At 41.7% G+C, this 24,736-nt stretch overlaps 1 protein-coding gene across 1 annotated transcript in view; it reads right to left on the reverse strand.

Moving 5' to 3' along the window:
* LOC140492088 (electrogenic sodium bicarbonate cotransporter 1-like) overlaps positions 1-5,674 on the reverse strand; it is a 115,411-nt gene extending 109,737 nt beyond the window's left edge. Inside the window, exons 1-3 of the mRNA XM_072590813.1 lie at positions 5,355-5,674; positions 3,177-3,337; positions 1,153-1,305 (exon numbers count right to left, since the gene is read on the reverse strand). Coding sequence (XP_072446914.1) covers positions 1,153-1,305; positions 3,177-3,337; positions 5,355-5,632 — 592 coding nt within the window. The 5' untranslated portion in view covers positions 5,633-5,674. The remainder of the gene's footprint in view (positions 1-1,152; positions 1,306-3,176; positions 3,338-5,354) is intronic.
* Positions 5,675-24,736: the final 19,062 nt, after the last annotated feature.

Consider the following 24,736-nt stretch of genomic DNA (forward strand, 5'->3'; position numbering starts at 1 on the left):
TAGCAGACACTGCTGAGAGATATAAAATATTGCATTTCAAAAATAGGGCAAATTCCATTCATGGCATCCTCACAACTAAGTCCAATCCTCTACACGTTTTCAGCAGGATGATGATCCAGAGTGAGATGTTAACCCAAGAGTCACCTTTAAAAGCCATAGAACTATCTCGGGCTGAAATTACTTTGAAGAAGAGTAATTAAGTCAAAGATAGTTTTAGTCATATTGTTCAGACAATCACATTCTCAATCAATTGAGGCATAACAAACCATAAAACTGAATTCTATAGTTTATCATCATTCCAGCACATTAATTCAAGTGTGCACAAATAATTTTACATACTCAACAATAATCAGTTATGCTGGTGTTACAGAATGGCATCATGCCTAAACCCAGCAATTTAAATTATGAAATATATTTCCAGTTTACAGTATAGTGCAGGGACAATGTAACTCTCTTAAATCCAAAGATTTAAAACAAATTGGACTCTGTTTCCTGACAATGAACTTGTGAAAGCAAGTTCCAAACAATGAACTTGGGTATCATGCCGGGTTTGGCAGATGTTATGCATAACCATAAATTTAGAAATGCATATTTATATCAAAAAACATACAAATGTTGGAATTTGCTTTCTGGTGACCCAACTGATTATATTCTTAACTAGGTCATTTGCTGGAGAGTGGCAAATATCAGGCTTCAGCTGCCTAAATCTGCCATCTCGATGGCAGAACTAGTTGAGATTTCTGTATCCTTCAGAGTTGTAACGGTTCTTAGCCAGAAAGATGTTACAGTTAGTAAATTATATGACCTCAAAACAAAAGATAAAACGACCGGAATGTGAAGTAGCAGGATGGAATGGAGTCAGTTGGAATACCAAAAATACAGTAATAGTGCATTGTCTTCTCTCATTAGATCAATGGGAAATACTAGTCTTGCTGTTGTAAAAGAAGAAAAATAATGTCAACGAATTGAAATAAAAACAATCTCAACCTTCTGAGTACAGTAATTTGTACTGCTTGGACTGCATTGGCTGGAATAAGTTGCCTTGCTGCCTTCATGATAGGTGTTAAAGGCGACAAAGAGTCAAAAATGAAAGTTAAGAAATCTTTAGAGAGAAAAGGGTCTACATTTGCACAGCTTAAAGAAATGACTTACTTGCATAGGAAGCACCCCTCAACAGATCAAGCATGGTCTGCATTCTGGACGTCTTTATGTGATGCTTGTGAGTTCTAAGAAGGATGTGCATGACCTTTTCCTTGAGCACACTTTTCTGATTGCCAGTTGGAATTTCATTGTTGACTATTATCTCTGAAATATTTGAAAGACTTCGTACAGAACTTGACACTAAATGAATGGGCATATCAAGTATCAAAAATTGTTTTATTTTTTCTGATATCAGTCCTGTAACTTGATGTTTATCAAGGTATGATTTAATATGGATTAGCAGTCTGACAGTTTATCTGTGTAGCTTTTTTTATACATGGAAGCCAAGAAAGTTAGTGTTCACAAGTAAGCCAGCATCACATCAGAGCCCATTGTTCTTTCATTCCATTTTCTCACACAGAGCAAGCAGAATTTAAACACTTTCCCCAAGGCAAGTTTGGAAGACAGGTGGAGGTGTAATTTACTCAAGGGAAGGCTGGCAGATGAGGAGCCTGTTGTCTTCCCCACTCTGTTTCAATTAAGGCCAGGTTAGGAAAACACATTTTGTTTTTGATTTGAACTATTTTTCTAATCAATCTGTTCAGAGATGTAAATACACACATCTAAAGCATACAGTTCATAAACCCAGGCCTTCAGGTCCAGGGGTAGGGACTCTACCATTGCACCACAAAGAGGGCCCATCAAAACACACCCTTGCTTGTACACTGCACAGCTCAGATATACCCTGTATCACACAATCCCCATTGGGGAATTGAACACTGGTCTCCTGCATGACAGGCGGGGATACTGATGGCCTTCCTGTTTCACTGCTACTTGAGAATTTAAGTAGGTAATGGAGTGGAACCTAAATTTAAGATGATTTACAAAAGAAGCAAAAGTAGCACAAGGATAAACCTTTTTACATAATGGATGGTTAGAATTTGGATTGCTCTGCCTGAGTGTACACTCAATCAAGGTGTTCAGAAGAGAATTGAAAATTATCTGAAGAGATAAGTTAAAAATCACACAATAACAGGATATAGTCCAACAGGTTTAATTGGAAGCACTAACTTTCGGAGCGCCGTTCCTTTATCACAACCACCTGATGAAGGAGCGGCACTCCGAAAGCTAGTGCTTCCAATTAAACCTGTTGGACTATAACCTGGTGTTGTGTGATTTTTAACTTGGTACATCCCAGTCCAACTCAGGCATCTCCAAATCCAAAAGAGAAAATGTTTGCAGGGCTACAGGGAAAAGGCAGGGTTGTGGTATAGGTGAGTTGGTCTTTCAAAACATGAGCATGAACACAGTTCGGTGAAGGGGCTCCTTTTGTGCTGTCACCATTCTGTTATTCTTAGGTCATCACGTCACATTTTAATCTGATGACATTAAAATCCTGAAATTTCACTTTCGATCAAAAATAGAAGAATACTGTTGTTCAATATAATTAACAACTTTCTAATGAATTTGTGGAAACTCAATTTCTGATTATGCAATTTTGTTAGCAATGCTGGTTTTTAGACAAAATATAGATGCTCTGCTGTAGATCATCTTATGAGCTCAGGCACTGAGGCCAGTGAGAGCAGCCTAACAATTTCCTCAGTTGATTCAGAGTGTCAACTAAGAATCAAGTCTATGATGTTTTGACTTGTATACCTTAATGTTTAATGGTTATTCATAAGACAATTATATAAGAAAAGTAGCCACAATAAAACTAATATTGATTTACATTCCTGCAGGCTACCTAACTGTGGCAATGACAAGGTCAGCTACACTGAACCCGAGCTTAACCTCAAAACAAAGTCACAGTTAAATGTTCTGCAGCCAGCAACTGTTTTCACCTAACAGAAAATATTTCTTCTCTGGAAGGTCTGAAAGTGCATTTTTATTTCTGAACATCATGAGATAGTCTCATTAAGATAATTTTGCATTTTACGCTTATAAAAGTTAAACTTCATAAAACGTTTCCTGTGCTTTATTGATTTGTGTCAATATAAGTTAATCCTTAGTTGCTTACAGTACTTATTCATAATTACCTAATATTTCTTTAAAATTGTTTGCTTCTAAATCAAACAGAAGTGTTCCCCTTTCAATGCACGTACGTAGCTCAAATAAACTGTGTAAAGGCAAGGTGGTCACATGAGGTTTGCTCCATCTTTCAGCTCTTTCTTCGATTTTTTCCTCAAACTTTATCCACCTGTGAATGGAAAACAGAATAGGAATTAGAAAATGCATTGGTGTTATTCAATTCAAGAACTATATTTTTGTTCAGGAAATTACACATAACACACAAATTATAACCAACTGCCACTTATAAAATATCATTATTTTAAAGTCATTCTGGGGCAATTCAGAAGCAAATAAGGAAAATGATCCCGCGGTCAAAGGAAGAGCTATTATGAAGATATCAGAAGCTATGTCAAGGAGATAGGTTTTAGGGAAACATTTGAAGGAGGAGAGGAAATTAACAGTGTCTACAGGAAGACCAACCATGACCATTAATGGTGGGACTAAGGGAAAGGAACCAAGAAGTCACATTGAGAAGCATGCCCAATTTGAAGGAAAAGTTTATCTTAAATTGATCTTAGAACATGGGCAATACTGGCATGTTATTGCCCATCCCTAATTGGCCTGGAAAATATGGTAGTGAATTGCATTCTTGAGCCGTTGCAATTCTGATGTGTTGATGTTTGGAAGGGTGCTGTGTAATTTTGACCCAGTGACAGTGAAACAGTGACACTATAATTCCGAAACAAAATAAGTGCAGCTTGGAATGAAATTTGGTTCAAGAGATAGAAAAGTCCAAACTGTAGCAAAATCTAAACATGACAAATTTTAGGTTTGAGCTGCTGTAGCTTTAGGACACAATGATAGCCATGAAATTATTTGGAATAGTGAAACTTGGATATGACAAGGCTGTAACGGAAGGGTTTCAGAAAGAAATGGGCTAAAGTAGGAACAGAAGTGAATGGTCTTACATGCAGCCCTTACAATGTGGAGGATATGGATTGGAAACTCAACCTTAGATTGAACAATATAAAGGATATGTACCTCTGGTTTAGATTGTTACTGCCTGGGATGGGAATATGGAATGGGTCTAGGAGAAGATAACAGCCAAGGTATCAATTGCAACACAACTGTTTGTTTAATACCACTAAATGAAGGACAGGAATTATCAGTCAGGTGAGAACAGGATCAGTCTGTGAAAATAAATAACCAACAGATGCATGCTCCTTAGACTCTAGGGAAAAATTATCAAGTGAAGGAAGTGTTGGAGGATGCCTTGTCACCATGGAGCCACACTATGACTAATGTCAACAGCACTGAAAAAGTTTAGGAAAAATCTCAAATAGAATCAGGCATAATTGCCCACCGTTCATAATAATTACTCTTAGATTCTCCATTAACAATTAGAGCTTTAATTTTATCCTAACATCTTTTATCTCTGAGGAAATACTGAAATTGAACAGAAATAGCATCAACAATCAAAGTGTATAGCTTTCTGCGAGACTTTTTAATTATAAGATTATCTCATCTCCAAAGATCCTTTGAGTTCAAAATCAAATCATTTCTTATTTAAAGAATGTGGCATGCCCTTAATTTAGTTTAAGTTAATTAAGCTGTTATGCTTATTCAGATGTGCTGGAGAGCTTTTAATTGTTAGAGCTGATTCAGTCCCTTTGCGTTTATTTAAATCATATTTAAATATGGATCACAAGGGCTGTCCTGAAGGCTCAGCAGGTTTAACTTGTGAGCTAATGAGCCATTCAAACATTCTAGATTCCAGATTCTCTCCCATTTGATGCCAAATTACTTAATTTTAGCTGTTACTATGGCACTGTTATTACAATTGATATACATAACTGTCGTGATAGACAAAAGCAAGTCAGGCAAAGGCAGACATGACAAATTTTCCTGATTGTAAATTGACAAGAGTGAGATGAGAACAAGATTGAGCTCAGCTGTAAGGCATCTACACAGATCAATTTTCTGTCAAGGCACACACACGAAATTAAGAAATTCAGATGGCGAAACTGTTTTCACAGAGTTGATGTATATTTTATCTGAAAATAGTTATTTATCACTTTTGGTATTTTGCATTATTTACTTACATAATTTCTTTGAGATTTTTTAACAAAATCTTTTGCATACTTCCAATTTTGTTTAAAATGAACTTCAAATATATGCAAAATAAATAAACAAACAATCCTTACCTTGCTGTTTCCTTCCATTGCAATTGTTTCTTATTGTCGAGAATAAGTTCATCTAGTTCAGTGAAGAGTTGTGGGGTTTGGGGTTCATCCTCTTCACCCAACATCATGGAGATTCTCTTGGTAGCAGGTGAAAGATTTGCAGTAAATATACCTCTATTTACTGCTTGTGAGACAATAAGAGAATTGCGGCTCTGCATGTCTGTTTTGCAGACACAGTCAGTACAGGCTTCATTTGCCCCATTGTGCAGAAGCAGTTCTTTTGTTTCTTCAGGTATCATTGTTCAAATAGCAAAGTTCAGACTGGATCTGAAATGACTTGCTCCTGCGACAAGTGTGAATTACTACTGAAGTCTTGTTCCTTAAATGCAGTGACCTAACAATTCTCAGTAGCTTACAATATCATTGAATACAATTCTGACAACAGTGGAACGTTACCAGTATATCACAGAAAAAGCTTGTCCTGTCCAGACTGATGTAGGTTTTGCTACTAAATCATGATGTACCACTGCAAAAACAACAGCTTCTCTTCCTGGACTTCTGAATTCTTCAAAACACCTAACAAATATAGTCACTCGATAGTCACATAATAAACCAAGTTCCTTACTATTTATTTTTGTATAGCAGATGGACATGTTTTCAGAGATAATATTTGTAAAATAATATTTGCTGATCAAACTGAGAGCTTAGAATTTTGATTGTATTTATTAGGTTTCTTTAACAAGGTTTTGTTTCCCAATTAAGATATAGATGGATGCTGGGTTCTGCAAGTTGCCTACAGGTCTTTCCTACACACTTTATTGTCCACGTATCTGTCATGCACAATCACTACTAGTCAAGTATTTGAGAATGAAGGTGTACTTAAGTCGGTTCAAGTGTCTGACTCAAAGACCTTGAAAATACATGTTTCAGAAGCACCACCAACCAGTGATTGGAAATGGAAATCTTCTCTTTTTCCCTTTGCAAACACAACCGTTTGGTTTTCCAACTGAGATCCTCAAATGTATTTAACTGAACATGAACCCTTTTAATCTGTATGACTGAGATCCAGACCAAGCAATTATGGAAATGACCTATCTCCAGTATAGGTATAATCAAAGCAAGCTCCTTGATATTTTTTTTTAAATTGTGTTGGTGGTCTAGTGTTGTTTTTTGGTGTGTGCTTAATCTTCATTCTTAGAATTCATGCCTACCATTAATAAAAAAGCGAGTTACTCTATTATTTGCACATTTGAGATGATTAGTTTTATGATTAAAAAATGTTATTCCTTTGATACCAAAGTGACATTGGCTGGAGTCCAATAAAAGGATTACAGAAACTGCAAAACAAAGTTGTCTTTGTCTTACAGAAATTTCTACAAACAAAAAGCTATGTTTACAGTGTAAAGAGTATAACATATATAAAAACAAATTTCACCATCCACAGTATTATTATATAAACAGCATTGTAACATGGCACGTTTTTTTACAAAAACTTAAATCAGAAATGTCAGCAAATAAAATAATTTTGTAAAAACGTGCTATTCTCTAGTGCCAGTTCTGATACAATGATTCATATTTGGTTTGTTTTCCAGCCATTCTCAGATACAGAGCTAAAGCAGCTATTATTCATACCTGAGGCTAGACTACAACATTACTGAATTATTTAACCTGACAAGATGTCAAATGCCATTTATATTCAGCCAATATCTACACTTCCATGGAATACTGGCAAATCTTTTCTTCTCCTCTCAGACCCTTTGTTGGGTATTTGAGGGAATTAATGCCCTATGCCACTGCTATGGCTAATTCAACATCATCTTGGAAATAATTCTGAGAACTTCCCGAACATTATGTGTCACATTGTGCATTTCCTTCTTCCATTAATATGTGTGTCCTATAATTCTTCTTATATTTTGTTATCAAGTGTCTTCTCTCTTCTACTGCTGGAAAAAACTATAATTTTTTAGATTAGATTCCCTACAGTGTGGAAACAGGCCATTCAGCCCAACTAGTCCACACCGACCCTCGAAAGAGTAACCCACCCAGACCCATTTCCCTCTAACTAATGCAGCTAAAACTATGGGCAATTTAGAATGGCCAATTCACCTACTTGCACATCTCTGGACTGTGAGGAAACTGGATTACCTGGAGGAAACCCACGCAGACACGGGGAGAATGTGCAAACTCCACACAGACAGCCACCCAAGGCTGGAACTGACTGGGTCCCTGGTGCTGTGAGGCAGCAGTGCTAACCACTGAGCCACCATACTGCTCATAATGGACGCAATTAGACAATACCTTATACAAACAGACAATCTTCATTAAAAAAAAAGAACTGCAGATGTTAGATCTCCGAAACAAAACAGATATTGCTGGGAAAATTCAGCAGTTCTGGACCTGAAACATTAATGTTGCTTTCTCTCCACAGATGCTGACAGACCTGCTGAGTTTTTCAAGTCAATCTTCGTGCCTGAGTTGAGGCACTGAGGAGCTAAATATGCCTGTATAAAATTAGCTGGCTTCAACAAATTTGTTTTCTTCATTCATGGGATGTGGACTTAGTTGTCTGGGCCAGTATTTATAAGTCTTCCCTAATTGCCTCTCAGGCAATGTTAGGACCACCTCAGAGGGCAGCTAAGAGTTAACCACATAGTTGTGGGTCTGGAATCACATGTAGACCAGTCCAGGTAAGGATGACAGATTTCCTTCCCGACAGAACTTTAGTGATCCTGATGGGATTTTACAACAATCGACACTGGTTACATGGTTGAAATTAGGCAAGCATTCAATTCCAGATTTTTACTGAATTTAAATGTCACCATGGTATGATTTGAGAGCATTAGCCTGGTGTTCTGAGTTACTAGTCCACTATCATTACCACTACACCACTGCATCCCCATTCTGTTCATTTCAAGTTCTACATTGTATTTACAGTTTACAATGCTTCCAGGTTTTGTATCATGTGCAAATTTTGAAATTGATCCCTGCACACCAGGATTTAGGTATTAGTATTTATCAGGAAAAGCAAGGGTTCTAATACTGATCCCTCGAAAACTCCACAACAAACCTTCCTCCAGCCCAAAAAAAATCTATTAACTATTACTCTCTTTTTCTATCAATGAAATGAAATCAATCTATTCATGTCATTTTCAGGTAGTTCAGGCACATCTTTCAAAGATGATCACTTGATTAGGAATGGACATTTTGAGTTACTTTATCCCTTTACAGTCATAGCGCCAAAATTAATGACAGCACCTTCACCATTACCCTATCATGAGATCAGCAAATGTATAATAGGTATGATTGTACATGACCTACAATTCTAATCACGTGGCTGAGTTCCAGATGAAGCAATTCCCTATGTAATTTACCTATCTCCAATAAACTTTGTGATTTTGATTTTGCTTTGTATCAATAATTTTGTTTTGTATCATTTTCATTGTTAAAAATTATGCTTAAACATAAAAAATGAGAAATCATTCTAAAAAGTTTACACATGCGATTATACAGGGAGCACTGGAGGTATAATGGTAGGACGATGTGGGCACTGCAGATGCTGGAGATTAGAGTCAAGATTAGAGTGGTGCTGGAAAAGCACAGCAGGTCAGGCAGCATCTGAGGAGCAGGGAAATCGACATTTCGGGCAAATGCCCTCCTGGAAGGAACCAATGAACCAGTGAAAAACTGTTCATTGGGTATCCTGTTATTTCAGTCAAATAAAGATGAAAAAATTGTGGATACTGTAAAGCAGGAGCAAGGGCAGAGGATGCTCATGGGTCTGGCGGCACCTGTGAAGAAAAATCAGGATTTGGAGGAGCCAGTGTTGGACTTGGGTGGACAAAGTTAAACATCACACAACACCAGGTTATAGTCCAACAGGTTTATTTGGAAGCACTAACTTTCAGAGAGCTGCTCTTTCATCAAGTAGCTGGGAGCAAGAGTTTATTGCAAAAGATTACAGGGTCATGCAACTGAAATGATATTTTGAACAACCTCGAATGCTGTTAAGTTCTTCATCTTTTAGAATGGAATACAGGTTTTGGTTCATTAATATGTAAATCCCAGAATTTCTTTTAAGTCACATTCTCAACATAACTTAAGCTTTTATAAAAAAAGGTGACATCTTAGCTCAAACGGTGCATTAAAGTTGTGAGGGTTACAGTCTGTCTGTACCTCAATCTTGAGTCAGACTGGTTCTATTTCCAAAGTGGAATTTATAAAATACATAGATTGACTGCTTGCATTGACTGCCTGCAGATTGTGTGCTTTTAGAGCAAAATAGAATGCATCAGCAAACATAGTGTGTGTGTGTGTGTGTGTGTGTGTGTGTGCATTTGAGTGTGAGTGCACTTGAGAGATTGTGTGTTTGCATGTGTGCATGCTTGGTAAAGTGTGTTTTTGAGTGTGATGACGTATAAACCTGTGAAAGGGTGTGTGCGTGGGGGCTGTATGTGTGTATGTTTGAGTGAGATTGTGTGTATGAGAGAGGGTCTGTGTGAGTTTGTGAGTATGTAAGAGTATGTGTGCATGTGTGCTTGTATGTGTGTGAGAGAGTGTATAGTGTAGTGGGGTCACCTGTTGTGTGACATGAACCCAAGGTCCCAATCGAGGCCATCCTCATAGGTACCAAACTTGGCTATCAGCCTCTGCTCGGCATCTCCGCGTTGTTGCGTGTCTCAAGGTCTGCTTTGGAGGATGGTCACCGATGATCCAAGACCAAATGTCCTTGACCGCTGAAGTGTTTCCCAAGAGGGAACACCCCTGTGTTGTGCGGTGTCCTTCAACCGTTGTTGTAGCGTCTGCCTGCTCTCACCAATATACGATGCCTTGGGGCATCCTTGCCAACAGCATATGAGATCGACAACATTTGCTGAATCACGTGAGGGCCTGCAGTTGTTTAAAGGCAAGAAGTAGAAGAGTAGGGAAGGTCTCGGCATTCTTAACCACCTTCCTCTGAACCCATGGCGAGGAGTCCCAGAAACAACATTACAATGATATCAACAAGTTTCATCCCATAATCAGACTTACCATTCTTTAGTACCTGTCTCATTCTTGGACACATGTATCTTCATCAAGGATGCGTACCTCAGTATCTCACTCTACCACAAACCCAAGATAACCTTACAATGCTACACTTCTCTAGCTTCCACCCGAAGCATATTCAAACAGCCTTGCCCTACAGACAAGCCCTAAGCATACACAGGATCTGTTCAGATGAGGAGGAACGTGATGGGCACCTGAAGGTGCTGAAGGATGCCCTCATAAGAACAGGGTACAATGCTCAACTCTTCGATTGCCAATTCCGATGTACCACAGTAAGAAACCATAGTGACCTCAGTACTTCCTGGGAGCAGAGAAATGTTCTTCGCAGCCTGCATCTCGCCAAGACCTTCCCTATGCCTCCACTTCTCACCTTTAAGCAACCACCAAACCGTAAACAGACGATTGTTCTCAGCAAACTGCCCAACCTTCAAGACAACATCGACCACAACATTTGCCCTGTCAAGGCAACCACTGCAAGACTTGTCAGAGTGTCAACATGGATACCACCATTACATTTGGGGATACCATCCACCATGTACATGGCAGGTACTCATGTGACTCAGCCAACGTTGTCTATATCATACGCTGCAGGCAGGGATTCCCCGAGGCATGGTACATTGGTGAGACAAGGCAGACACTACAACAACGGATGAATGGATACTGTGTAACAATCACCAAACAGGGGTGTTCCCTCCCAGTTGGGGAACACTTCAGCGGTCAGGGACATTCGACCTCGGATCTCCGGGTGACAATCCTCCAAGGTAGTCTTCGGGATACGTAATATCACAAAGTGGCCGAGCAGAGGCTGATAGCCAAGTTCGGTACTCATGGGAATGGCCTCAACTGGGACCTTAGGTTCATGTCGCACGACGGGTGACCTCACTACACTATACACTGTCTCACACACATTCTTTCTTATTGTAAGTACTTTTATTGAGAAAAAGATCTTGAATTTTTTACAAAATTATAAAACTACTACAAGATAGTATAACAATCTTATAACAACAAATAACAGTAAACAAACTACTACTCTATTCCACAAACAGTTTAAAAGAAAATAAAGAAAAGAAAAAGAAAACTCATACCCATATAATTCAATAAATTTCAAGAACTAAATAAAATCGAATTGAACCAAGGCAAATTAAACTAAATTAAGTTACAACACTCAGCACAACCCCACCAAAGCTCTTCATCACCGGGAGCATCAGTTGGCATACCTCAGGGGTCCCTTGCCCACCAGACTTAGCCCTCATGGCTACACAAAGGCCCTGACCAATATAGCTGAAAATTCTGTGACTATGTAGTTCAAAAAGGGCCGCCATGTCCTATAAAAACATTCTGTTTTCTGGTACACCATACTTGTAAGGAAGTCCGGGGGATATGCTCCATACCTAACCTATGCCACCCCGAACGCCCTGGCTGATTTTCCGATATCCAGTTCAACAGTTTCTTCCCATGCGCATCCAAAGAGGGGAGATTCGGCAAACCCAAGAGGCAGGACACAGGATCTATCTTGATCTCAGTTCCCAAGACCCCTTCCAAGACACTTGCTATGGTGCCTGAACAACTACGAAGCTTGTGGCATGACCACAAGCAATGAGTAAGAGTGGCAACATCTTTTCGGTCATATTAGAGACACTCCTGTCTTAAATTTCGCAAGCCGCTCCGATGCCAAATAAACCTTGTGGATTACCTTCAGTTACATAGCCTGCATGCTATTGCAAATTGAAACCTAACTTACGTTCTCCCAAATATCCTCTCATGCCTCTGATGAGATCTCCACCCCCAGTTCCTGAGTCTACATCCCGCACAACCACTCAATATCCTTCGAGAAATTACCTCCTAATAAATGATAGAGGGTGCTAACCATAACTGTACCTGTGGACTGAAGTATCCTCCTCTCTTTCTCAGACTTATAGAGATTAACCAGTAATATAGTCTTTTTCTGTACAAAGTCCCTAATCTGAAAATAATGAAAGAGGTCCCTCCTAAATACTTCATATTTCTGCTCGAAAGACATCATGACCTCCCCCTCAGCTTAATCTCCCAAACAGGAAACTCCTCTAGACTCCCAGAGCCTAAAGCCAAAATCCATCAATCCTGGCTGGAATCCTGGCATTCCTCCTATGGGAATAAAAGGGGAAGTTTTTTGTAAATTGCCCTCATTTTGTCACATCATTCTCCATGCTTTAACCGTGTTAAGGACAATCAGATTTCTACAATTCTCCATAACAGTCCTCATCTTGTCCTTAAACAACAAATTAATGAGGGGGCATTTTACCTGGGAGGCCTCGATGTCCAGCCAAATTGACCTCGGGTCCTGACAAGCCTAATCAATCACATAGGATAATATGGAATTCATTGATATTTCTTAAAATCTGAAAGTCCACACCCCTTATCCCCTGCAGAAGCTGCAATTTGGGAAGCTTAATAAGAGATCACCTGTGACGCTCAGGCCCAACTGTTAAGCCTCTGTAGCACTGGCCTTGGTATTCACATGGGATATAATAAACGAGGAAGAACATTCATTTTAACCAGAGCTATTCTACCCAACCAGGATATCGGAAGATCCTCCCAGGGCTGGAGGTCCTGTCTTATTTTGTCTCGCAACTACAGAAAATTAGCTTTATATAATTGATCAAAGGCCGAGATAATAAAAATGCCTAAATACAGGAAACCTCCCTGTGACGACCTGAAAGGGACTCGGATTCCATCCCCAAGGTCAGGCACTCTATCAAGAACCCCCACAGGCATGGCCTCTGACTTCATAAAATTGATTTTAGAATTTGAGAAAGAATCAAATAAATTAATCACTTGTATTAAACGAGGCACAGATATTGTTGGGCTAGTTAGAAAAAGAAGAGCATAAAGGGTGATGTTATGCCCCCCTGATCTGACCTCCAGGGCAATTATATTGGGTTCTGTCTGGATAGCCTCTGCCAACGGCTCAATCACAAACATAAACAGCGTCTATCAATACTAAAATTGCCAGACCTTATACCATTAGTGAGAATGCTGTTTTAGGGTCACTATATAATACTGCCACTCACCTGGCAAAGACCCCTCCAAGACCAAACCATTCCAGGACATAAAAGAGGCCACTCCACTTGGTCAAACACTTTCTCTGCATCCAGGGAACTACCAGGCCCAGAATCGACCCTTGCTGGCATACCTGAACCATATTCAGTATACTTCTAATATTGTTAGGAGACCTGCAACCCTTAATAAAACCTGTCTCGTCCTCCATTATAATGGAAGGCAAGACCTCCTCCAACCTAAACGCCAGCATTTTCGACAATATTTTAACGCCACATTTAATAGCGATATGGGCCTGTACAAAGTACAATCCTCCGGGGCTTTCCCTCTCTTGAGAATAAAGGAGATATTTGCTTCTTTCGGAAAGAATGGGAGGCAGTCTGACTGTACAAATAATTGTAAATATCCAACATTGGCCCGGCCAGCATGTTTATGTTTATAAACGCTTCATAAAACTCGCTCTGAAATCCATTTGGGCCAAGCACTTTACCACTCCGGAACTGCCTCTCCTCCTGTATCTCTTAGATTGTCTGGGGGGCATTCAAAGGAGACGCCTACTCCGAAGTTACATGTGGAAGTTCCATGGTCTTAAAAAAGGACTCCATCTTCACCAATCTGTCCTACAGCTCTCCGACTGGTACAACTCAGAGTAGAATTTCCTGAATGCCACGTTAATCTTTTTGGAATCGCAAGTGAGAGTACCAGCACGGTCTCTGATGGATTTGATAGATTGGGGGACACTCTTCTTTCTGTCCAGATACACCAAATAGCTACCCAGCTTTCACCATACTTGAATAACTTCTGTTTCACCAAGGAGATCTCCCTCTTTGCTGTTAGGGTGAGTGCAGAGTTCAGTGTAGCCCCGAGGGCTGTAATCCACTGCAACTTGGACACAGTCTGTTAAAGTACGATGTCTCGGCTGCCTTCAGCCAGACCACAAGCACACACTACTGCTCTCCTCTCTGCCGCCTCCGGGTCGCCAAGTAAGAAATAATCAAACCCTTGCAGAAGCCTTGGCAGTCTCCTAGAGCACCGACAGGTTACTGGCTATGCTCGAATTAATATCTCAAAAAATTTTAAATTCCCGCGCAAAATACTCAGTAAACTTACTGTCCTTCAAGAGGAAAGGATCCATGTGCCAATGCCGCGAGCCTATCCCATTACCACCAGCCTTAACCTCCATGTACACTGCTGCATGATCAGAAATGGCTATGTTCTCAATTCTACAGAACAGCACCAAATTCAAAAAGGCCGATGGAGCAAATAACATGTCAATCCTAGTGAAGCACTTGTGTGGGTTAGAGAAAAAGGTGAAGTCCCTACCCTCAGGGGAAGACATCTCCACACATCCACCAGCCCCAGCTCCCCACTCAGATCCACAGTTGCCTGGATTGCGGGGATAGGCCTGTGAGACCCCAGGCATCCTATTTACCTCTGGGTCCGTAAGACTTTTAAGTCTCCCCCATACTCATATGGCGCACTCCAAGGGTCATCAACCTGGAAAGTGTACTGTTAAAAATTTGAGGGGGTGTGCCAGGGGAACAATATACATTCAAGATCCCATACTTCTCTCCATGTATTAAAGCTTTAAGGATCACAAACCGCCCATATTTGTCCTTAATTTGGTCTAACAGCTGAAATGGGAGACTCTTCTGGTTGAGTACAGCAACCCCTCTGCTTTTAGAATTAAAGGACGAGAAATACACCTGGCTGAACCCTCCTTGCTTAAGTTTAAATGCTCCTTCTTGGTTAAATGTGTTTCTTGCAGCAAGGCTTCATCGAATTTTTTTTTCTAAGACTTGAAAGTATCTTCTTTCTCTTAAACGGTGAATGACTTCCCTTAATATTCCAGGTGCACCATTTAACCGAACTATTAGCCATAGCCATCTAAGAAAGCCTGTGACCCCCCCCACCCCCTGCCCGGGAGGAAGAACCCTGCTCATAACGCACCGAGTGAAAACAGTAAACAGTTCATATAAACTAGAAAATACAACTCCAAAAACTACCAAATCAAAACTTCTAACAACTACTTCTAAAATGAACCAACACATAAAACAAACAAGAGGAGACTTTACCCCTTGTCCACAGGGGGCACTCACTCAACGCACTAACCCTCCATCGTGCCTTCTAGATGAAGCTGTGCTCAAACCCAGACAAAACAAAGTAAAACAAAAATTCCATGCATCTTATAACAAGAAAATTAAAAGTGGGCATTCTGCCTGTCCCATCCATACTTTGACCCTCAGCAATCCTGGGAGATAACCCATCCCCAGACTCACCCTCCCCATTATATACCAAGACAGAGAAAAGAAAACAGAATGATCAAAAAAGGATAATGTGAGGGGAGAAAGAAGGAACAGGCAAACCACAGAGAAAAAAACAAAGTAAACACTATTGTCCGTATTATTTGAGTTGGCCAGTCAATTTTAAAGTATCCTGGAAGTCCTTTGCCTTTTCCAATGAGTCCCTCCGTGGCTGAAACGTAATATTGCTGGATACCTGAAAGAGTACTGAATATTAAAGTCCTTTAGCCTCCTCTTGCCATCACAGCCACAGAAAAGTCTTGGAAGAACATTATTCTTGATCCCTTCTAAATCAGGGCCTATGGATCCTTCCCCAGTGCTATGGAAGCTTCCAAAACTACTTTCTTATCTCTATAGTGCTGGAGTTGCACCAGGACCGAGCAGGGGCGCTGGTCCAATCTGGGCCTGCGCACTGTGACCCAGTCGGCCTGCTCGAACTTCACCTGGCCCGCTCTGACTTCGAACCTCAAAACCTGCAGGAGCCATTGCTCCAAAAAGCCAACTAGCTGCCCTTCTTCCTCTCGTTCCGGCAACCTGACCAGGTGGACGTTCTTCCAACAGCCTTGATTTTCGAGATCATCAACCTGCTCCACCAAGGCCCGAACCTGCCATTCCAAGACCTGGACCTGACCCACTGAGGCTTCTGCCGTGGTTTCGGAAGCCACCGTCCACTCCTCCATGCACTGCCCGAGACGCTGGAACTCCTGGTCATGCTTCTGCAGCATGGCCAAGATCGGTTCCAGCCTGGTCTGAGTCTCCTCCATCACTGATTCAATCTTCTCTCTGAGTTTCACAAACTTCGAGACCAGGCTCTGCTGCACAGGTAAGTCCCCAGGATGTTCGCGGAGGCCGACATTGTAGCAGAGAGTTGTGGGAGCTGGGTGGAAGTATAGTCGGAGCACAAAGCCGGTCAGGAAGGTAAGCGATTGTTATTTAAGAACTTACCTCGACGCCAACGGTCTTTTCACAGCAGAGAGCGGCGGGTGTTGGGCAGAAGTAAAGTCGGAGCGCAAAGCCGGTTGGGAAGGTAAATGATTGTTGTTAAAAGTCCACAGACTTGCCCCAAAAAGAGGGTCCAAGGAAGTTCCTGTGGATTGAAGAGTGAGGCTTTAGCTAAGGAGTCTTTGACAAGGAGGTTGAGTGAAGTGATTACACCACAGTTTAAGAGGGTGAAGACATGTCTGCCAAGCTGGTTCAGTGTGCTACGTGCTTAATGTGGGAGGTCAACGATTCTGGTGTGTCTGGCTTGTATAAGTGTGGAAAGTGTGTGCACATTCAGCTACTGACAGAGCATATTGAAGCACTGATGAAAGGACTTGAGGACCTTAGGCTCATCCGAGAGAACGAGATCTTTCTGGACAAGACCTTCAGCGAGGCTATTACACTGACCATACCAGAAGAGAGCAGAAGGGAGCAGACAATGAGGAAGGCAGAGAGGAGACAGGTGCAAAAGACACCGGGGGAAGTACCTGTCAGGAACAAGTTGAATCTTTTGGAAACAGTAGAGACAGATAACACTGCCAGTCTGCGAGGCGGCCAGGTCTGTCAATCAAAAGTTGGCGTGGAGGCAGAGGGGAAGAGTCGGATGTCGCACAGAGCCGTGGTGATAGGGGACTCCATAGTGAGAGGAACTGACTGGGTTTTTGTGGCAGCAGGCGGGACTTAAGGATGGTGTGTTGCCTTCCTGGTGCCAGGGTTAAAGACATCACAGACAGAGTGCAGGACATCCTCAAGGACAAAAGTGAAGAGCCAGAGGTGGTGGTACATGTCGGCACAAGGGAGGTCAGGAAGAAGAGGAGGACCATAGTACAGCAGGACTTCGGAGAACTAGGAAGAAGGGTGAAAAGCAGGACGTCCAGGGTGGTTATCTCCGGTTTGCTTCCAGTTCCTCGGGCTGGTGAGGCCAGAAACAGGGAGATAATGGACTTGAACGTGTGCTGGGGAACTGGTGCAGGAAGCAAGGATTGAAATTCTTGGATCACTGGGGTATGTTTTGTAGTAAGCATAAATTATACAAGAGAGATGGTTTGCACCTTAATAGGTTAGGGTCCAGCATTCTGGCAGGCAGGTTTGCTACTGCAACACAGCTACGTTTAAACTAAGTAGCGGGGGAGGGGACAAACTGGATGTTTAAGAAGGAAATTGAAGGGAAAGTTAGAACAAGGGAAGTCAAGAAAGACAACTGTATCAATGAGGCAGAAAACTCAGAAAGGGATCATGCTGTAAGGTTGAGTGAAATAGGAGTTGATGGGAAGGGTGAGGGCAGTAACAAATTAAAAATACTATACATGAATGCATGAAGCATTAGAAATAAGATGGATGAGCTTGAGGCTCTTTTGGAAATTGGCAGATATGATATTGTGGGGATAACTGAGACGTGGCTTCAAGTGGACAGGACCTGGGAAGTGACTATTCGAGGCTACACGTGCTATCGTAAGGAGAGACTGACGGGCAGAGGGGGTGGGGTGGCCATGTTGGTAAGGGATGATATTCAGTCCCTTGCACAGGGGGACCTAGAATCAGGGCATGTAGAGTCAGTGCGGATAGAGCTGAGAAATTATAAGGGTAAAAAGACCCTCTTGGGAGTTATCTACAGGTCCCCAAACAGTAGTCAGGATGTCGGATGTAAGTTGAATCAGGAGCTGAAATTGGCTGGTCGCAAAAATGTTACTACAGTTGTTATGAGGGATTTCAACATACAGGTAGACTGGGAGAATCAAGATGGTATTGGACCTCAAGAAAGAGACTTTGTGGAGTGCCTCCGAGATGGATTCTTAGAACAGCTGGTGCTGGAGCCTACCAGGGAGAAGGCAATTCTGGATCTGGTATTGTGCAACGAACCAGAATCGATCAGGGACCTCGAAGTGAAGGAGCCATTGGGAAGTAGTGACCATAATACAATAAGCTTTAATCTGCAATTTGAGAGGGAGAGGGTACAATCGGAAGTGACAATATTTTTGTTGAAGAACGGGAACTATGGAGCTATGAGGGAGAAGCTGGCCAAAGTTCAATGGTGCAATACCTTAGCAGGGATGACAGTGGAGGAACAATGGCGGATATTTCTGTGTATAATGCAGAAGATACAGGATCAGTTCATTCCAAAAAGGAAGAAAGATCCTAGGAGTAGGTATGGGATGCCGTGGCTAACGAGGGAAGTTAAGAAAAATATAAAGTTAAAAGAGAAAAAGTATAACATAGCAAAGATAAGTGGGAAAACGGAGGACTGGGAAGCTTTTAAAGAGCAACAGAGGATTACTAAGAAGGAAATACACAGAGAAAAAATGAGGTACGCAGGTAAACTGGCCAATAATATAAAGGAGGATAGGAAAAGCTTTTTTAGGTATGTGAAAGGCAAAAAACTGGTTAAGACTAAAATTGGGCCCTTGAAGACAGAAACAGGGGAATATATTTCAGGGAATAAAGAAATGGCAGAAGAATTGAATTGGTACTTCAGAACTGTGTTCACTGGGGAAGACACAAACAATCTCCCTGAGGTAACAGTGGCTGAAGGACCTGCACTTAAAGGAATTTATATTTGCCAGAAATTGGTGTTGGAGAGACTGTTAGGTCTGAAGGTTGGTAAGTCCCCAGGGCCTGATGGTCTACATCTTAGGGTACTGAAGGAGGTGGCTCGAGAAATCGTGGATGCATTGGTGATTATTTTCCAGAGTTCAATAGATTCGAGATCAGTTCCTGCAGATTGGAGGGTGGCTAATGTTGTACCACTTTTTAAGAAAGGTGGGAGAGAGAAAGCAGGAAATTATAGACCAGTTAGTCTGACCTCAGTGGTGGGAAAGATGCTGGAGTCTATTATAAAGGATGAAAATACGATACATCTGGATAGTAGTAACAGGATAGGTCAGAGTCAGCATGGATTTATGAAGGGGAAATCATGCTTGACTAATCTTCTGGAATTTTTTGAGGATGTAACTCTGAAGATGGACAGAGGAGATCCAGTAGATGTAATATACCTGGACTTTCAGAAAGCTTTTGATAAAGTCCAACATAGGAGGTTAGTGAGCAAAAATTAGGGCACATGGTATTGGAGGCAAAGTACTAACTTGGATTGAAAGTTGGTTGGCTGATAGGAAACAAAGAGTCGTGAATAACGGCTCCATTTCGGAATGGCAGGCAGTGACCAGTGGGGTACCGCAGGGATCAGTGCTGGGACCGCAGCTTTTTACAATATATGTTAATGATATAGAAGATGGTATTAGTAATAACATTCGCAAATTTGATGATGATACTAAGCTGGGTGGCAGTGTGAAATGTGAGGAGGATGTTAGGAGATTACAGGGTGACCTGGACAGGTTAGGTGAGTGGTCAGATACATGGCAGATGCAGTTTAATGTGGATAAATGTATGGTTATCCACTTTGGTGGCAAGAACAGGAAGACAGATTCCTACCTAAATTGAATCAATTTAGGTAAAGAGGCAGTACAAAGAGATCTGGGTGTTCTTGTACACCAGTCAATGAAGGTAAGCATACAGGTACAGCAGGTAGTGAAGAAGGCTAATAGCATGCTGTCCTTCATAACAAGAGGGATTGAGTATAGAAGCGAAGAGGTTCTTCTGCAGCTGTACAGGGCCCTGAGGAAACCACACCTGGAGTACTGTGTGCAGTCCTAGTCTCCAAATTTGAGGAAAGACATTCCAGTTATTGAGGGAGTGCAGCGTAGGTTCACAAGGTCAATTCCTGGAATGGCGGGACTACCTTATGCTGAAAGACTGGAGTGACTGGGCTTGTATACCTTGAGTTTAGAAGACTGAGAGGGGATCTGATTGAGACATATAAGATTATTAAAGGATTGGACACTCTGGAGGCCGGAAACATGTTTCTGCTGATGGGTGAGTGCCGAACCAGAGGACACAGCTTAAAGATACGGGGTAGACCATTTAGGACAGAGATGAGGAGAAACTTCTTTACCCAGAGATTGGTGGCTGTGTGGAATGCTCTGCCCCAGAGGGCAGTGGAGGCCCACTCTCTGGATTCATTTAAGAAAGAGTTGGATAGAGCTCTCAAGGATAGTGGAATCAAGGGTTATAGAGATAAGGCAGGAACAGGATACTGATTTAGGATGATCAGCCATGATCATATTGAATGGTGATGCAGGCTCGAAGGGCAGAATGGCCTACTCCTGCACCTATTGTCTATTGTGGTCGTGGGTGTGTTCATTGCTGCAGGGGAGCGGCCTGCTTGTTGCAACCCTCGCTGTCCTTTTCCCTTGGTCATCTTCCTTAAACAACAAACTCACACACAGCAATTCTGGGGATCTAAACCTGCTGATTTTTACCAACATAACTAAGAAAGGGAGGGTAAACGTACCAGTTTGCCTGGGTTATGGTGCAGAGCCCAGCAGGGCAGACCTACTGGATTGCCGCCATCTTGGATATCCCCACACATATTCTTACATACTCACACACTCACACATACCCTCTCTCATACATATAATTTCTCTCATACATACACATATGCACCCCCCCCACACTCACACTCACGCGCACACCCTCTCACAGGCTTATACTCCATCATACTCACACACACACACTTTACCAAGCACGCATACGTGCAATCTCTTATGCACACTCACATACACACACTTACACGCAGATATTCACACTCTCTCTCTCGCTCACACACACACACACATACACATATAAGTCTCTGGGGTGAATTTGCATTTGCAAAGTTCTATTTGCAGATACATTCTATTTTGCTCAAAAAGTGGACAGTCTGGAGGCAGCAAAGGAGTCAATCTCTGTAATATTTTATAAATTCCACTTTGGAAATAGGACCAGTCTGGTTTAAGATTGGGATTGACAGACTCTAACCTCACACCTTTAATGCAGTGTCTGACTTACAGACTCTAAGTTCACACCTTTAATGTATTTCTGAGCTGAGATTCACCCTTTTTATATATAAAAGCTTAAGTTATCTCGAGAATATGACTTTAAAAAAGTTCTGGGATTTACATATTAATGAACTGAAACCTGCAACCCACTCTAAGATGAAAGGCTTAACAGCAATCTAGGTTTGTTCAATATATCATTTCAGTTGCATGACACTACAATCTTTTGCTATAAATTCTGTGTCTATGGTCCTGCTCCACAGCTGCCTGACTAAGGAGCAGCACTCCGAAAGCTAGTGCTTCCAAATAAACCTGTTGGACTATAACCTGGTGTTATGTGAGCAAACATCAGTCTTAACCTTTCAGGTCCAGCGACCCTTCCCCCAGTTTTCCTTTACAGATGTTGCCAGACCTGCTGGGTTTCTCCAGCAGGTTCTGTTTTTGTTCCATGTTACTCCAGCCATTTGGTTTGTCTTCAGCACCACCTTATTTTTAATTTTTTGTAAATATCTCTCAGCCTCATTTAATCAGATTATCGGGCATCTCTTCGGTTGTTATTCAGCTAATGACACTTTACTCACACCGTCTAACACCCTTGGTCACCTGCAGAGACTTACTATTCAACACTTCACTCACATCATTTATGTGATCTTTTGATCTCTCTGCTCTTGATCTCTCTGTCCACAAGTGCAGTGTTCTGTGTGCTTCCCTATCACTTCACCAGACAAAGAGGCTACGCTCTGACCGCTTGTGATCTAAATAAATCTGTTGAACTATAAGCTGTTGTCGCCTGATATCTGACTTTGCCCACCCCCAATGCAACACCGCCTGTTTTACATTGGACAGTTGTCTGGGAAGGGTTCAAAATTGATAAGGAAGAAATTTTGGATATACTATTGGCACCTAAAGTTTACAAAGCTCTGGGACCAGCCAAGATACAGTCAAGGAAATTAGAAAGAAGTGAGAGTGAGAATTGCGGAGCACTGACCATATCTTTCAATCTTCCCTTGACTCAGGTGTGAGAAGACTGGAGAATTGCAAAACTCACACCTTTGTTCAAATAGGCTTGGGGCGGCAGGGTGGCACAGTGGTTAGCACTGCTGCCTCACTGCACCAGACACCCGGGTTTAATTCCTGCCTCAGGCAACTGTCTCTGTCGAGTTTGCACATTCTCCTTGGTATGTGTGGGTTTCCTCCGGGTGCTCCAGTTTCCTCCCACAGTCCAAAACTGTGCAGGTTAGGTGAATTAGCCATGCTAAATTGCCCGTAGTATTAGATGAAGAGGTAAAGGTAGGGGATGGGTTGCTCTTCGGAGGGTCAGTGTGGACTTGTTGGGCTGAAGGGCCTGTTTCCACACTGTAAGTAATCTAATCTAAAAGGTAAACCCAGCAATTACAGACTAGTTTGTTGGCTTTTCAAAAAAGAATGGCTTGCATTTGTACAGTGCTTTTTACAAACAACATTTATTTAAAAACTGCTTTACAGTGAATTGCATTTTTTGTCATGTAATGACAATATTGGAGTGGTACAGTGAATAGCAACCCTGCCTCTGAGTTGGAGGCACTGGGTTCAAAGCCCACTCCAGGACATAATAGCCACAGAAGGTGCATTCATAATATAGACAAAAATATTGAATATTGACTTGTAAATTCTAACAACTTATGCCAATGGCAGGTGGTAAGAGCAGGGCAGATTCCTGATCAGATCAGACATGTGCTTGCTAGAAAATGGAACCTCTGTCACAGCTCCAGACAATGACATAAATGTAAAAGTGTATGTCGTCACTGCAACTCAAATTCCATGAGGGATTGGTTGGCTCAGTTGGCTGTTGTAGATCAGATTGGAGTCAATAGAATGGGTTCAATGCCCATTCCAACTGGAGTGAACACAGGACCCTTATGGTGGAAATTGTGGCATTGTGGGTCAGACCTTCCTTCAGGCAGAGAACTCAAGAAGGAGAAAGTGAAGACTGGAGATCAGAGTCAAGAGTGTGGGTACTGCAAAAGTAGGTCAAACAGCATCCGAGGAGCAGGAGAATCGATGTTTAGGGCATTTAGAAGCCTCATTCCTGATGAAGGGCTTATGCCCAAAATATTGGTTCCCCAGCTCCTTGGATACTACCTAACCTGCTATGCTTTGCCAGCACTACCCTCTTGACTCTGATCTCCAGAATCTGCAGCCCTCACTCTCTCCCAGTTGATTCTAACCCTACTGCAAGGCCTCTTTCAAGGATGCCTACCTTGAAGAAGTTTGCCTCTCAACAAGCCTCATTCCTGATGAAGGGCTTATGCTCGAAAGGTCGATTCTCCTGCTCCTCGGATGCTGCCTGACCTGCTGTGCTTTTCCAGCACTACGCTCACGACAGAGATCCTAAGAAGAAAATTTATTGTTTTGGTGCTCACTGGCTAGAAAATAAAACAGTGGGGAATTACAGGCAGCAAATTCACCACTGTCTGTATTACATCCAATGCAAAAATTAAAAATCTATCCCAAGTTAAACTACACTTCAGTCAACCACAACATGGCATTGGATATTAAAGCACATTCTTGAGTTAAGTACAGAAAGGGGTATTGGTTCTTGATCCAGAGTCCAAGATGACAGCTGTCTGTTGAGAGATGGCGGGCGAAGAAGGTCAAGAAAGTGGCAATGGAAGATTCTGATAATGATCCTGAAGAGTCCAGTGAACACATACACCCATTCACCAACCTGTTGCCCTGGCTGCAGCTGGTAAGGCCATTGAAATAATCCAGGATTTCACACTACAGCACGAAAACACACAAAAAAGTTTGACTTCATGGCAGATTCACCAGAAGGGAGCAAGCTAAGGAGAAAAAGGCCATTGAGATTTTTTTCAGAGTTTAACACAACATTTGACAATGTCTTTTACTGCACAGGATGAGGCCAATGTCAGGTGCGTAAATATAAAGGCGTTTTTCAAAGCTTTTGCTGCATTGCTATGTTCTCATTTTGACTTAACATAGAGCATGACTGTAAATAAAAAAGGTTACATAGGGGCTTTCGCAGCTATCTCAAAGTTCCAAGTAATCTGTATTTGAGGGCAGGACCTGTGCAATCATAATTTTACTTCTTGTAGTGACAGTGCCTTAATGGACTCTTTGAAGAAAGTGAAGAGAGGCACAAAGGATAGGCATGAGCTTAAAATCATAGAAA

This window comes from Chiloscyllium punctatum, chromosome 20 (assembly GCF_047496795.1).
Source record: "Chiloscyllium punctatum isolate Juve2018m chromosome 20, sChiPun1.3, whole genome shotgun sequence".
Lineage (NCBI taxonomy): Eukaryota > Metazoa > Chordata > Chondrichthyes > Orectolobiformes > Hemiscylliidae > Chiloscyllium > Chiloscyllium punctatum.